Source organism: Pteronotus mesoamericanus, unplaced genomic scaffold (assembly GCF_021234165.1).
Source record: "Pteronotus mesoamericanus isolate MK-2021 breed Mesoamerican mustached bat unplaced genomic scaffold, CSHL_Meso_final contig_42, whole genome shotgun sequence".
NCBI lineage: Eukaryota > Metazoa > Chordata > Mammalia > Chiroptera > Mormoopidae > Pteronotus > Pteronotus mesoamericanus.
The window spans coordinates 8,862,093-8,878,044 of record NW_026555157.1 but is presented as its reverse complement, the minus strand read 5'-3'; the positions used below and the strand labels follow the sequence as shown (position 1 = coordinate 8,878,044).

Sequence of the window (15,952 nt, the reverse complement as noted above, 5' to 3'; positions counted from 1 at the left end):
CACTTGAAAACTATATGTATTTGATGATTGATGAGTAGAGTGTTCTATAGCTGTATGTAGAAATTAGATAATAGTTTGTTTAAACCTTATCCTTACACATTTTTCAAATTACATTAAGTCACTTCACATATAATGTAAGGTTATAACGCATTTCCAAAACTAGAGATACCCAGTGCTAGCTTAGTGAATTTTGCATAGTGAATTTTGCGCCATGAATCTTATCAGCTACTGAGAAAAGTTGATTAAATTCTCTAAATAAGGTTGTGTATTTCTTTTTGTCTGGGATGCTCTTTATCTACCCTTTTATTCTAAATGATACCTCTACTGGGTAATCTTAGCTATAGGTCCCTGCTTTTAATGACTTTGAATATTTCTTGCCAGTCCCTTCTAGCCTGCAAAGTTTCTTTAGAGAAATCAGCTGACAGTCTTATGGGAACTCCCCTGTACGTAACTAACAAGAAAAAACTAAAGGAGTTCATCATCAACAAACCATTATTATCTGAAATGTTAAAGGGGCTTATTTAAGAAAAAGAAGATCAAAACTATGAGCAATAAAATGGCAAAAAAATAATACAAATCTGTCAGCAATTGAATCTATAAAAAACAAACTAAGCAACAAGAAGAACAGAGACAGAATCATGGATACAGAGAGCATTTTGATGCTTTCCAGATGGGAAGTGGGGTGTGGGCAAGTGGGTGAACAGGTGAGGGGACTAACAAGTGCAAATAGGTTTTACAGAATAGCCATGGGGATGTAAAATACAGTACAGGAAATGGAGTAGCCAAAGAACCTATGCATGACCCATGGACATGAACTACAGTGGGGGGATGGCCTGAGGGAGCGGGGGATGCTGGGTGGAGGAAGGGCAAAAGGGGAAAAACCAGGACAACTGTAATAGCATAATCAATAAAATATAATAAAAAATTAAACATATGATTTTTGAAACAAAAAGTTTATATAACTTAATTTTTGATAATGGTTGTGTTTAACAACTGCTTACAAAAATTCCTGAAAACTTTACAGTCAGTTCTCACAAGCCCGTGACCCATGGCTCCAGAATACCCCTAGAGCTAGACCACAAGAGTGGTGACTGATCACAGAGGGCTGCTGCTGGGTGTTGCACAGCCAACTGCTCACTTGAAGACAAGATAGCTAGGTTCCAGAGAGGGCCTGGGATTCACCCAACCTCACACAGCCATTCTGTCACAAGGCCAGACGTACAGAGGTCCTCAACAAAAGTGGAAGACAGACTCTACTTATGTCACACTGCCCTAAGGGAAAGGCTTTCCACAGCTCTCTGTCACGTTCAGAATGTATTTGTCAAGGGAAGAACATCGAAACCTACAGAAAAATTTTGTAAGAATTTATTTGAGTGGCCTGGGTGGGGGCACCGTGGCCATGTGGCCTTTCACTCAGTGTCGGCTCTCACCCCGCTGTTGCTCCCCAGTCTGCACTTGTGCAGGGGACTCTGCACTGAGATTGGCTAAAGTCACAGGGAACGTATGGTGGAAAATTCACCATCGTTATTGCCAGAAGGAGCAAATTATGGCTTTGTTCTTTTCTTAAGCTTCCAATTCGGCTTCATGCTAGATCTCATGTGGGCATTTATTCCTGAATGGCTACACTCCTTAGGCTTAACCTGTTGGCCTCAGAAGTGTTGGGCAGTTGCATTGCCCATCTGCCCCTCATTACTATAGTAATTGGGTATCTACTCTTATTTGGAGTGAACATGACAAGTACCCCGCCACTCGGGTCCATTCATACAATCACAAGTAACTATGCTTAAAGATCAACAGCAGAAGAAACACCAAGAAGAGGCCATCCCAGCATTAAGAGGTATCCCTGTTAATGAAGCAAACCAAATATTCTTTCTTATAGCCAAAGAACGTTACACCAAAAACTGAACTGTATACAGATTGCCATCAAACATTCATTATAAGTTTTGACATAATAATTTCAACCATAGTTATCTCTCTTGTTAATACCCAGTGTGTATATATTTTGAAAAATGTACGTTGAACTTCTTTTAGATGAAGTTCCATTAATATTGAAAAAAAAGATCGTGTATTTGTTTGTCTCCCTCATTCCATTAGAGTTTGCTGTGTTCTTACATTGGGTACATACACTCACAGTTGCTATGGCTTTTTTAGGTGTTGAACCTGTTATGATTATGAAATGTCTCTCATTATTGCTATAATACTGAATTTTCCATTGCCTGAAATTAATATAACTGCATGGCTTTCATTAGCTTACTGTTTACTATGTTTCTTTTCTATCTTTTTTTTAAAGTATTTATCTCTTTATATGTAAAGTGCATCTATATGCAGTAAGGCTGACCAAACTATGACTCCAGGCTCTTGCTTCATTTTTTAAATAAAATTTTATAGGAGCACATCCCATGCCCATTTCTTTACATATTGCCTGCTTTTTTCACACTATACTGTCAGAGTTGAAGAGGTGGAACAAAAACCACATGGACTGCAAGCCTAAAATATTTGCTATTTGAACCTTTCAGGAAAAAAAAATTAACCCCACTGTAAAGCATTTACTTGTCTTTTACTGTATAGTCTGGCAATCTCTAACCTCTAATTGGAGAGTTTAGTAAAATTACATTTGACTTAATTATTGATGTAGTTAAGACCACCATCTCCCTATTTGCTTTCTTAGTTGTCCTCTGTTCCTGTCTTCCAGTCCTCAAATAAGTTTTAGTATTACATTTTTAATTGCTCTAGTGGTCTTTTGGCTATACCTGTTTGTAGTCATTTATTGTGGTTGTTCTTGGGATTACAATAAGGACCCTTAGTATAACATTCTACTTGTATAATGGTCTGAAATTCTTTTACCATTATAATTTTATTAACTTCTTCCATATCATTGCAGTGTGAGGTTTATAATATGTAGTTTTAGTGGATATGGCTACAATAACAAAAAAGATGGAAGAGACCAAATAAAATAATGTTGCAAGAAGGGTCTTATATATAATATATTTTATACATATCTATGTATATGTATGAGGTCTGTTTGGAAAAAGTCCAGCCATTGTTAAGATAGTAAGAACTGTTTATGGGACATCAGTGTAACCTGGCAGCCAAGGAGAATGGACTGGAATGTACATGCATGAACAATGACGACTTCACTGTACTAGTGAAGTGACACTGTTGAGTGAGCATGTGTACTGTGTGGCCGTCACATTCAAAATGACTGAGCCAGTAGAACAACAAATCTGCATCAAATTTTGTGTTAAGCTTGAACATTCCTCCACGGAAACTGTTCAGAAGGATTTCAGGGGTGATGGAATGAGTGCAGTGCAAATAAAAGTGTGACACAGATGCTTCAAAGGTGGTCAAGAGTCTGCTGAAAGTGATCCACTTTCTGGAAGGTCTGCAACAAGCAGAGCACCTGAGGTTGTTGAACGTGTACAGGCTGCAATCAACAAAGATCGGCAGCTGACAGTGTAAGAACTAGAAGGTGATCTGGGAATTCTAGAAGCTACTGTGTCTGAGATTTTGATGCAGGATCTTGACATGAAATGTGCCATGGCAAAATTCACTCCACAGCTTCTGTCACCAGAGCAGAAGGATCATCGTGATGCAGTTGCTAATGATTTAATTCAAGCCACTAATGATTGAACCAGGTTTCCTCAAAAAGGTCATGGCTGGTGATGAACCGTGGGTCTACAGATATGATCCAGAAAGGAAGGCCCAGTCACCCCAATGGAAGTAGCCCGATTCTCCACACCTGAAGAAAGCACAGCAAAGTCATGACATGTTAACTGTGCTTTTGATTGCAAAGATGTTGTCTACCACAAGTATGTCCCTCCAGGACAAAAAATTAATAAGGAGTACTACCTCAATGTTCTTTGTTGGTTGAGAGATGCAATACCACAAAAATGGCTGCAGCTATGGCAACTGGTGATTGGCAGCTTCATCACGACAATGTTCCTGCTCTTGCATTACATCTTGTGGAGAGTTTTTTGGCAAAATATCAAATCACCCAGGTGACCCAGCACCCCCTACAGCACAGATTTGGCGCCCTGCAACTTCTGGCTTTTCCCAAAACTAAAATCACCTTTGAAAGGGAAGAGATTTCAGACCATCGATAAAATTCAGGAAAATACAATGGGGCAGCTGATGGCGAACTAAACGAAGGATTTTGCAGAGTGTTTTGAACAGTGGAAGAGATGCTGGGAAAACTGTATCAGGTACCAAGGTGCCTACTTTGAAGGGAACTAAGGCATTTTATCCTATGTACAATATATCTTGTAGCTTATATCTTTTTCAATAAATGTCTCAATTTTTTTATAGTACATGGCTGTATACTTTCTGGACAGACTTTATATAGCATTAAATGGTTGTCTTGTAAAAAAAATTTAAACTGTTTATATTTCACTACATATATACAATCTGTATTTATTCTTTCTTGTACATCTGAGTTTCCAACTAGTGTCATTTCCCTTCAATCATAGAACCTCCTTTAATACTTCTTTTAGTCAGGTCTGTTACTGATGATTTGAACCAGTTTTCCTTCATTCAATTTAATATGTCTTTGCTTTGAATTAACGTGTCTTTTGATTGGATGTAAAATTCTGGTGTAAGAGATTTGTTTTTTCAGCATTTTAAGTATGTTTAGTTACTGTTATACATTTTTTCCTGAGGAGACATCAGCTGTTATTTATGTCATTGTTTTTCTGAACAAACTTTCTGTGGCTACTTTCGTGTTGTTCTTTTTATATTTCTTTTTATCATTCCTTTTGGGGGTTGCTGAGCAATTTGCATTTGGAGGTTAATGGAAATCAATAATAATCTGGGAATATTTTAATTGTTTCTTAAAATGTATTTTCTGCCCATTCTCTTTTGCTTCTCCTATTGGGACTCTAATTATGCATATATTAATCTGAACAATATTGTCCCACTGGGGATCTGCTTTTTCTCTACTGTATTTCTCTTTTTTTGAGACTATATGTCATATTTTTTTGTCCTTAAGTTCACTACTGAGGCTTTTTTCTACAATCTCCAATCTGATGATTAGACAATGTAGTGAGCTACTCCTTTCCAATATTGTAGTTTTTATTTGGAGACTTATTTTTGTCTACATTTTTGTGCTGAGATTTGTATCTGTTCTCTCATTATTATCATATTTTTCTCTAAGTCTTTAGAGATGTAATGTAATAACACTTAAGTTCTTGCCTGCTAATTCTAAAGTCTGTGTCATCCAAGGGCATTCTCTGAAATTTGTTACATTTTTTCTATTTTTATGTATATAGAAACTTTTTTATTATATACTAGTCTTTTTGGTGTGATATGCTTTAGAAGTTCTAGTTTCTGTCATATTCTCCTAAAGGCTATAGATTGTTTTTCCCAGCAGACTATTATTTTACTGGCTGATTTTCATCTTTGGAGGTTATTTTTATATTTTATATGGCAGATGTCTTAGGGTGAATGCTAAATATTGACACATTATCTTCAGGTGACTTTTCTGGGATTTTAATAGAAAGACTGATATGTCCATTGAGAAATTCTGGCTTGGTGAGCTTCAACTTGGTGAGCTTGTGTGGGTAGTAGCCAAAACCTATGCCAAGTTCTTAGGCTATCTACTAGGCTATGTGAAATTTCTCCGACAGATATAGTTTAGGGATCACCTAAGGAATATTATATTTTACACACAAGTCTGGAGCCCTCTTGACTTTGTGGTTTCCTCCTGAGTTTTCCACCTTTGATTTCCAGCATTTGTTTCCATTAGCCTCTGTCTCTCCAGCTGACGAGTGCCTTCAGAGGAAAGGCCAGGTGAAAATAGAACTCACCGTGTATAAGGATCAAATTCCTGTTAGTTTCTACTTTCTCTTTTTCATTCTCAAATACAGTCAAATAGTTTATTCTCTATTTTTCTGACAGTTTATAATTGTCATAAATGTAAGGATTAACAAAATACAAGGTTTAAAAAAATTGCTAGAACCAGAATTTCTTACAGTTTGTGCGCTTTATATCAAAGTTGTGAAATCATTATGTCTTCAACCCTAATATACCTTTCTTTTTTCCAAGCAGGTCAAAGAAAATTGAAAAATCAAAATTGCGAAATTAATTTATCACGTTAGTAATTTTTTTATAGGTTTTAGGATATGCCTACAGAACAGTGACTCATTTATCTGTCACCCTCTCTCGTGGCTCTAAATAAGTTGGAATTTTCACATTAGAGGGAAAGAATAGTAGTTATTGAAATGAGTTTGAAAGAAAAAAAGAGAGACATAGTGAAAGAATTAAAGAGAAAAAGAATGAAGGAAAAATCAGAGGGATAAGAGAATGCAAGCAGAATAAAAGAAAGGGAAAGAAAAAAGAGGCTTTAAGAATCATGATTCTTTCCTTCATTGCCACAATATTTTACTTAGTTACAAAAATTGTAGTTATTAGTATATATTGGAATATATATTTAGGAGCTATTAGAATAATCACGGTACATATTTATGCATATAATTTTGTGCAGTTTTATCTGAAATGATTAGAGTAAGACATCACTCAAGTTATATCATTCACTGTAGTTTCCTCTTTATTTTACTTGTCTGAAAGAAAGTGACCGGTATGTATGAACCTCATACTGATGAACAGTATCATCAGGAACAGTAAAAAGACATAGATATGAATATAAACAACCAATTAACACATATTTTCTGTTATAAGTATTATGTACTTCATTCTAACAATATAATAAGCTGATAAAAGAAAATCTTATTAAGAGCATTGTAGTCATCTTGGCCAGGGTGGCTCATTTGGTTGGGTGTCATTTTTTTTTAGATACAAATTGATTTTATTTATTTTTTAAAAATGTCAAAATCCATTATAAAATATTAAACATTTTAAGTCCATTCTAAAGTCTCAACAATTAAAACAACATGACACCAGCACAGAAATAATCAAGTAGATCAATGAAATAAAATGAACATTTGAGAAACAAATGTATATATCTGTTTAACAATGTAATATATGATTAAGTTGATAATTCAAAGAAATGGAAAAAATAAGGCTTATTCAACAAATAAGGTGCATGGACCACTATTACTTGAAATAAAACAAACATAGTGCCCTATTTCACACATTATACAAAAATATTCAAATGAGTTAAAAATCAATATGTAAAACCCAGGGAGTTTTAGGAGAAAATGCAAAACAATATTTTTCTTACCCTGAAGAAAAATATTCAAACACAGAAGCTATAAAGTAAAATATTGACAATATGACTATATTAAACATTTAAGATGATACAGTAATATATTAAAAAAAGGACAAGTAATAGCTTAGGAAAGTATTTACAACACATCAAAAAAAGGGTAAATAATTTTTTCTTTTAGGGAAAAAAGTCTACAAACATTTAGTTCAAAAATGGATAAAGAATACAAAAAGCCATTGAAAGCTTTTTAAAAACAATAGAAATAGGCAAGAAATATACTAAAACAGGTTTAGTTTCAACAAATAATAAAGTAACAAAATAACACATCATTGTGTCAATCAGATTAATAAGTATTAAAAATGTTGGTAATATCAAGTATTGGTGACTGTGAAAGGAACTGGGTGTTGATAGACTCTTTTTCTTCATCTTCTTAAAGCAGTCCCTTTAGCAAATCTTGCAATGCCGATTTGGTGGAGGTATATTCTTTTAGCCTTCTTTTGTCTGGGAAACTCCTTATTTCACCTTCCATTTGAATTGAGAGCCTTGCTGGGTAGAGCAGTCTTGGGTGCAGGTCTTTGCTTTTCATGACTTGGAATATTTCTTGCCATTCTCTTCTGGCTTGTAGTGTTTCTGTTGAGAAGTCAGCTGCTAGCTGTACTGGGGCTTCCTTACATGTTACTACCTCTTTCTCCCTTACTGCCTTTAGGATTCTCTGTTTGTTTTTGATATTTGCCATTTTAATTATGATGTTTCTTGGAGTGGGCCTCATTCAATTCCCCTTAAATGGGACCCTCTGTGCTTCCTAGACTTGTGTGACTTTTTCTCTCCTCCAATTAGGGAAATTTTCCATCACTACTTTTTCAAACAGGTTCTCTATCCCTTCCTCCTCTTCTTATTCTGGTATCCCTATTATATGGATATTATTATGTTTCAGGTTGTCCTGCATTTCCCTAAACACCTCTTTATTCTTTTTGAGTCTTTTTTCATTTTCTTGCTCTTTCTGGGAGCTTTTTTCTACCTTGTCCTCCAACTTGCTGATTCGATCCTCTGCTTCATCTAGCCTGCTTTTGATTCTTTCTACTGTGTTCTTCAATTCAGAAATTGTATTCATTTCCTCTTATCTCTTATTGATAGTTTCTATGTCCTTTTTCATGCTGATATAGTTTGCAGTAAGTTCCTTGTAGTTTCCCTGAGTTTCGTATAATTCTCTCTGAGCTCACTGAGCTCATTGAGCTTCCTTAGAACCGTTGTTTGGAACTCAATATCTGATAGTTTACTTGCCTCTATTTCATTTATTTGTCTTTCTGGGGACTCCTCCTTTCCCTTTGACTGAGGGGTGTTTCTTTGTCTTCCTATTACCTGTGAGACTTTTTTTGTTTTTTGCTTCTGTTTCTTAAATTGATCTCTCTTGATTTCCTGACTTTATGGTGTGATCTTCTATGGTAGGAAACCACTGGGGGGTTTTTTCTGGTTCTGCCAGATGGTGTGATGGCGTCAGATGTTTACCCTGTCTGACCTTAGGCAGTCTGTTTGAGACTTCCAGGAATCCACTGTCTGTGGCTGTCTCCTTCAGCTATTACTCTAGCAATTGGGCATCATTCTTTAAACCAAAAGGTCACCGGTTCAATTTCTGGTCAGGGTACATGCCTGGGTTGTGGGTTTGGTCCTCAGGGCATGTGCCAGGGCAACTTATCCATGTTTCTCACATCAAATATTCTCTGCCTCTATTCTTCCCTTCCCTTCGCTCTAGAATCAATAAAAGAAAAAAAATTTAAATAACATAATAGTGAAGAGACAGTACTTTTCCAGTGAGATCAATTAGTTCAACTCATAAAAATATATATATTTTGGCTGCCTTCATATTCATTCAGTGTATTATGTACTGTGGGTAAAATAGTAAGAAAAAAACCTAGTCCTTGTTTCAAGGAGCTTATTATACTCATGTTGAGAAGAAAGGTTTTCCCATATCATCAAGTGTCATGAGACAGATGGGTGGAGATTTGGGTAGAGACTCTCAAAAGAAAGGAGATGGATCTCTATTTAAGGGCTGGAGAAAGTAAGACATGCAAAAGAAAAAGGACTAGCTATGCACAAAGTCAAGAAAATACAATCGATAATGAACAAAGAAAGTAGACAAGCAGATTCATGCATGATTTGGATGGTACAGTTAACAGACAAAGGCATTTAAATAATTCTAAAATCTTTAAGTGTAAGAAAAGATGGTCATTGGAGATGAATGAAATAGAGAATAGAAATACATTATAAAATATTTTAAAATCAAATTGACATTTTAGACCTGAAACTATAATATTGAAAAACAAGATTTTGGTGGATGAATTTAAAAACTGGTTGGTCTCAGCAGAACACAAGAGAAGTAAGCTGGCATATAGATCAACAGAAAACACCCAGATTGAAGCACAGAAAGAGAAAAGAAGATAATATGACACATAAGATCGTAAGAGATGGACACACAAAAGATCTAACTTATATATAAGTGAAATCCTGGAAATAAACAAAGAGCAAGATTGCCCATTGCCAGTAAAACATATAAGTAAATTATGATATATTTTTCTAATGACAAGCTATACAACAATTAGAACACCTACAACTACATGCAACGTTATATGTGAATGTCACAAACAGAGGTTGAGTTTAAATAAAACACAGACAAAAATGAATACATGTGGTATGATTCCATTTAGATTCAAATTACAAGAACAGGTAAAACTATTCTTTGAGAAGTCAGGATTGTGGTAACCTTTGGGAGGTGATAGTGACTGGAATGGAGCACAATGTGGTACTTTAGGGTCTGCAACTATTCTGTTTCTTGAGCTGGATATAGGTTGTATTCATGCATCCTGTTTTTGAAAATTTATTGAACTAGACTTTTATGATTGTTATATTATCTTGTATGGATGTTATTTTTTAACAAAACAAATTTTTAAAGGATTTATAGGCTTACAGAAAGTTCAGGTTTTAAAAAATTTCTTAGCTAGCATTCTAATTCTCCACCCCTCACATTTCACTGTTAAGATTACTAATATTTTATTAGCTATTAAATAATTTATTGGCACAAGAGATTAGAACTCAAATAATGGCTACATATACAAGGCCTGTCCTGAAGGTATACTGCCATGCAATATGAAAAATAGAGACATTTATTGAAAAAAGATACAAGAAACATTGTATGTAGGACAATGATGCTTCAGTCCCCTCCCAAATAGGTACCTTGGGACTTCACATAGTTTTCCATCAGCTTCCCAGTTGTATTTTCCTGAATCTTATCAATGGTGGGAAATCTCTTCCCTTTCAAAGGTGATTTTAGTTTTGGGAAAAGCCAGAAGTCACAGGGCACCAAATGTAGGTTGTAGGGGTCTGAGTCACCTGGGTGATTTGATTTTTCATCAAAAAACTCTGCACGAGACATGATGCATGAGCGGATGCATTGTTGTGATGAAGCTGCCAATCACCAGTTGCCCGTAGCAGCCTCCTGAGTCATCCAAACAGTTTCTACAGAGGAATGTTCAATCTTAATGCAAAATTTGATGCAAAAGAATGTTCACTCTTAACACAAAATTTGATGCAGATTCATTGTTGTACTCACTGAATCATTTTTAATGTGATGGCCACACAGTACACGTGCTGATTGAATGCCATCTGCCACCCCCACTGATTAATACAGTGAAGTCAACATCGTTCACTCATGCGCATTCCAGTCCCCTCTCCCTGGCTGCCAAGTTACATTGATGTCACATAAACTGTTCTTATTATATTAGCAATGACTGGAGTTTTTCCAGACAGACCTGTGTGTGTGTGTGTGTGTGTGTGTCTGTGTGTGTCTGTATGTGTACAATAGGTGGTGTGTGCGTGTGTATATTTGTATATATCTATGTATATATGTATATCGTATATGTATATTTGTATATATTTGTGTATATATATATTTATTTGCCTGAAAGATATATATATATATTAAAGACGTTGTCATTCACTGTGTTGTACCATTTTAGAATAAGATAGAAAATACTTCTGTGATAATATATAACTCAAGATACAGACTCAAATGGACAAAATGTTTTCATTTATGTTGTTAAATATCTTTCTTGTAAAATTCTATCTCATATGATAGCACTTAATCATGTTGACAGAGTTTGATGTTTCTCTCCTGCCTTATTCAGAGATTGGATGCCTGTACTTTAAGCTAAACTAAGAATTTTTAAACCACAAATTAAATATATACTAAATATAATGAACATCATAGTTTGAGTGAGCTATAGGTCTCTAACTCACTTGGACGTATGTCATACATCATTATAACCCTCTTTCTAGTAAAATTGTGATTCTTGGCAAATGAGTTAAGAAGTTCTATTTGGAGATTAAAAATACTCTTAGAGAAAACAGAGTATTCTATGCCAGCTTCTGGGATTATATAATTTCTTAAAAGTAGAAGAATTACTAGGAATTATATGGCAATGATAATTCAAAGTACCACATCACTGCGGTCCCCCTGACATGCTTACAACAGGGAGTGAGTAAGTTAGGGAAAGAAGGGATGGGGGAAAGGAGAAAAAGAGGGAGAGAAACAGGAAAGAAGGAAATGATACACTCTTGGAAATACAGTTATGATTTCTCCTGAGCGGTCACAAAACCAAGAAAGAATTTGGCTGTGTGTTTAAGAAAGCCTGGTTTCAGCTCTTAAAGGACAGAACCTAGTTGGTCATGTGTGAGCACGGCAGCCACTAGGGCAGTGGTTCTCAAACTTCAGCCTGCAGCAGACCACTAGGTCTTGTTCATCCTGGATTGCATGCTCCGTCTCCAGAGTGTCTGTTTCCATAGCTCTGTTGCTGGGCCTTTCAGTTTGCACTCCTGTCAAGTTCCCAGGGGCGCTGATGCTGCTGATGTGGGACCAGTGTTTGAGAACTGCCACATTAGAGCTGCTTCAGCTTCAGCTGCTGCCAAACTTATGTCATAAAATTGGCTCTCTGGTTTGTTTCCCTCTCTTGAGGATGTGTTCATTGATTTTAGAGAGAGAGAAACAGAGACAGAAAGGGAAACATCAGTGTGAAAGAGAAACATCGATTGGTTGCCTTTTGTATACACCTGAACCAAGAATTGAACCCTCAGCCTTTTGTTGTACAGTACAACACCTGAGCCACCTGGCCAAGGCTGAGTCTCTTTCTAATTTTGCTTTTGATTTATCCAATAAAGCAGAATCCATAAACAACAATACAGGGGATAGGCTCAGCATAAATGCATGACAGAGATTGTTAACAAAGAAAAGGCCCTGAGACTCCCTCACAAAATTTTTGCCAGAAACTATGTACCCAGAATAAAAATTTTTACTATCAAGTGATAATAATTACTTTCCAAAATGTGGAGAGAAAAACAACCCTGCCAATAACATGCTGCAACTATGTATGTATGGTCTGTGCTCAAAATAATGGATTTCTTTTTCTCTAGGCATATATTGAAATGGGTTATGTTACCAATCAAGGCTCGCAGATGTAGAATGGTTCACACTAGTGGTTTGCCTGTATTAGATGTAAAACACCTGCTTTTCAAAGACATATTAATGTTAATCCTAGATGTTTTAAAAACAAACAACGTATGTGTGTCAATGTAATAATATTTATTTCATTCCTTTGTAGGACTGCATCTAAACATGTAAACAAGGACCTTGGTAATCTGGAGGAAAATAAAAAGTTAGAAGAAAACAATCACAAAACAGAAGCCTAAGAGACAAGCTGTTTTAGTTGTTGTCCAGGTGAGTAGGCTGTGTGAGGCTTATAGAAATAATTCCCAAAAAAGTATTAAACATCCTATGAGATGCAAGGAAAAGCCTTGACATTAACATGCTTCATAATTGAGGCTTTTAAAACAGGGAGTTTTTGAAAAACAAACTTTGATAACTCAGGTGTTCTCAGAAGAATGTAATCTCAACCATTTCCCTATCCAAACAGATAAGTATTATCCTCTGAATAATTAAAATGAATTTTGAGATTTTAACATTTAATTAGCATTTTACATTCTCTTGGCTGCACAGATTTTGCTGAGTTCAAAGAAGCATACTTTTATAAATTAATATTTTGGTTGGATGAGTGCTGATTCTAATACTTTAAATTTATTTTTAAAAGCAATTATGAAAATAATTTTAAATATAAAAATCTTAATCCAACTATTTAAAATACTTAAAAATGTCAGAGTATTTATACAGCCATCTCCCAAATCATTTTAATGAAAGTACTAACAAATTTGTGTGTATACACACACACACACTTTTGCAGATAGTGTGTATATTATATACATGTATGTGTGTGCATGCATCTGTGTACATGTACATGCATGTATATGTGTAATGCATATATGTTACATGTATTACATATATTTACATGGAATAACTATATGAGTGTGATTTTTTTATTTGTTTAAAGATTTCATTTATTTATTTTTAGAAAGAGGAAAGGAAGGAGAAAGAGAGGGACAGATACATCAATGTGTGGCTGCCTCTCACGGCCCCCACTGGGGACCTGGCCCCCAACCCAGGCATGTGCCCTGAATGGGAATCGAACCAGCCACCCTTTGGTTCTCAGCCCAGGGCTCAGTCCACTGACCCACACCAGCCAGGATAGAGTGCGGGTTTTTTTTAAGAGACGTCATTTGGACAAATCATTCTGTGTATCCCTGAGAGAGAATAACTGTTACTATAGATTACTCATCTGAAGTTAAAATCCCAAACAATCACTTTAAAACTTTGGTTCATTATACATAAGCAATAGTCACAATTTGAGTACGTCGCCCAGATTAATCCCACAGAGAACGTATGGGGGGCATGGGAAAAAGTTGTAATTGGAAGGATGCACACAGGAAAGAAAAACAAAATAGTTTAAATAAGACACTTTCAAAATCTGAAAACCAGGATATCAAACCGATTGGGAGAAAGAAGTGAGAACTGGATTCTTTCCCCAACTGAACCTTTCATTAGAAGCCAGGTAGGCAGCATTTCTCCCTGTTTCTTTTTTCCCCTGCTTTTCTAGGGTTCATTCTTCAATCTTTCATAAATATAGATTTTTACCTTCTGTTAATTTCAAAATTGGATAGAGTAAATGCTTAAAGGAAAATTGAGCTTGACAACAAAGCCCACAAAAGATTGAGATTTGAGGGGATATGTGAATTTTTAACCTGAAGAGAACAGAATGGAATATTTTCCTGAAAAACTTTAAAATCTTCATATAAATTAAGCAATTTCGATAAAAATAAAGACTCTGAAAATTCCAAAACATTATTTGCAGAAGGGCCATAGCATGCTTGGGATTCCATATAGGTTCAGGGACAATGGAGTTTTATGAAAGTCCCCTATAAAGTAATTCCTGTCACTTTACATACAAAGCATCTGTTGATGGTGAAAAGTGATTGCTATGGTAACTTACTAAATTATGTTTTTTTCATTATTTCAGAGAAAAAAACTATATAGGCCAAATGAAGCATGAACGTGGATTGTATTTAAGACATATACAAAGACACTGACAGCAATTCATGGTTCAAATATTAAGCAGTTCATTCTACCAAGCTGTCACAGGAATTTAGAGAATTATCTCAAGTCAAACAATGAAATGAAATTGCAAACAATAACAAGTTTTGGCAGCCATGATGATAGGTCACATGTTTTATTTGGTTTGATTTTTTTTTTCTGTAAATGTCTGCACTGAGGATTTTCTTTGGGTTTGCCTTTTCTGTAAATTTTTTACGTAGCTATTTTTATACACTGTAAGCTTTGTTCTGGGAGTTGCTGTTAATCTGATGTATAATGTAATGTTTTTATTTCAATTGTTTATATGGATAATCTGAGCAGGTACATTTCTGATTCTGATTGCTATCAGTAATGCCCTCAAACTTTTTCACAAGCACCCAGATCCCAAAGGTGGCAGCTTGTGAAGACTGAGGACACAAACATTGCCCGATTCCAAAACTGTGATTTTAAAGGGGGAGGCAGAGAGTCGGGTTGATAAGCAGCAGATGAGCTGATTCTGTAAATGCACCACCCACTGACTCTCAGAAGCAAATCACACATACAAATAGACACACATATGTAATGATGGTACTCCCACACTGACTGTTTTGCCTGTACTGAAAAAAGAAATAACAGAATTTGGGTAACACTTACCTTTAGAGACACCTGCTAGTAAATTATTTCCTGTCAAAAGACAAAAAAAAAACAACGTGTGAGAGACAGTTTGGAAAAACCACAGATTACATTTCCACTATCATAGGTCACAATGTAAATCACTGTATTTAAAAATTGTTGTTAAATCCTTTGGGTTATCCACTGCCTTAAAATTATACCTATTTCCTTTTTAAAAAGATATCAGTCAGAATTGGAGATTTTTAACAGTGGTCATTATCAAAGCTGTGTTATTTTCCACAGAATATAGAATATATATATATTTTTTTCGTGTGTGTTTTTGTTAACTACGCTACAGATATTGAATGCACTTGAGATAATTTAGTGTTTTTAACTGATACATAATTTATCAAGCAGTACATAAAAGTGTAATAATAAAATGTCTATGTATCTTTAGTTACATTCAAATTTGTAACTTTATAAACGTGTTTTATGCTTGAGGAACTTTTTAGAGTGGTAGTATAAATGGAAACTTTTTGAAGTAGACTGGATATGGGCCAATAGCTACTTGTGAATAGACTTTTAAACTTTGTTCTTTCAAGCAGAAGCCTGGATTCTGAGAGAATACTGCACAGACATTTTTGTCCCAGGATTTACAAAACTTTATAAAAAAA

At 35.3% G+C, this 15,952-nt stretch overlaps 1 protein-coding gene and 1 pseudogene across 1 annotated transcript in view; both read left to right on the top strand.

Annotated features, from left to right (window-relative positions):
* Nucleotides 1-12,923, top strand: part of ALCAM (activated leukocyte cell adhesion molecule) — a 201,742-nt gene extending 188,819 nt beyond the window's left edge. The window contains exon 15 of the mRNA XM_054577336.1: nucleotides 12,808-12,923. Within this exon, the coding sequence (XP_054433311.1) occupies nucleotides 12,808-12,895 (88 nt within the window). The 3' untranslated portion in view covers nucleotides 12,896-12,923. The remainder of the gene's footprint in view (nucleotides 1-12,807) is intronic.
* Nucleotides 1,504-1,905, top strand: LOC129073694 (phosphatidylinositol N-acetylglucosaminyltransferase subunit P-like; annotated as a pseudogene).
* Nucleotides 12,924-15,952: the final 3,029 nt, after the last annotated feature.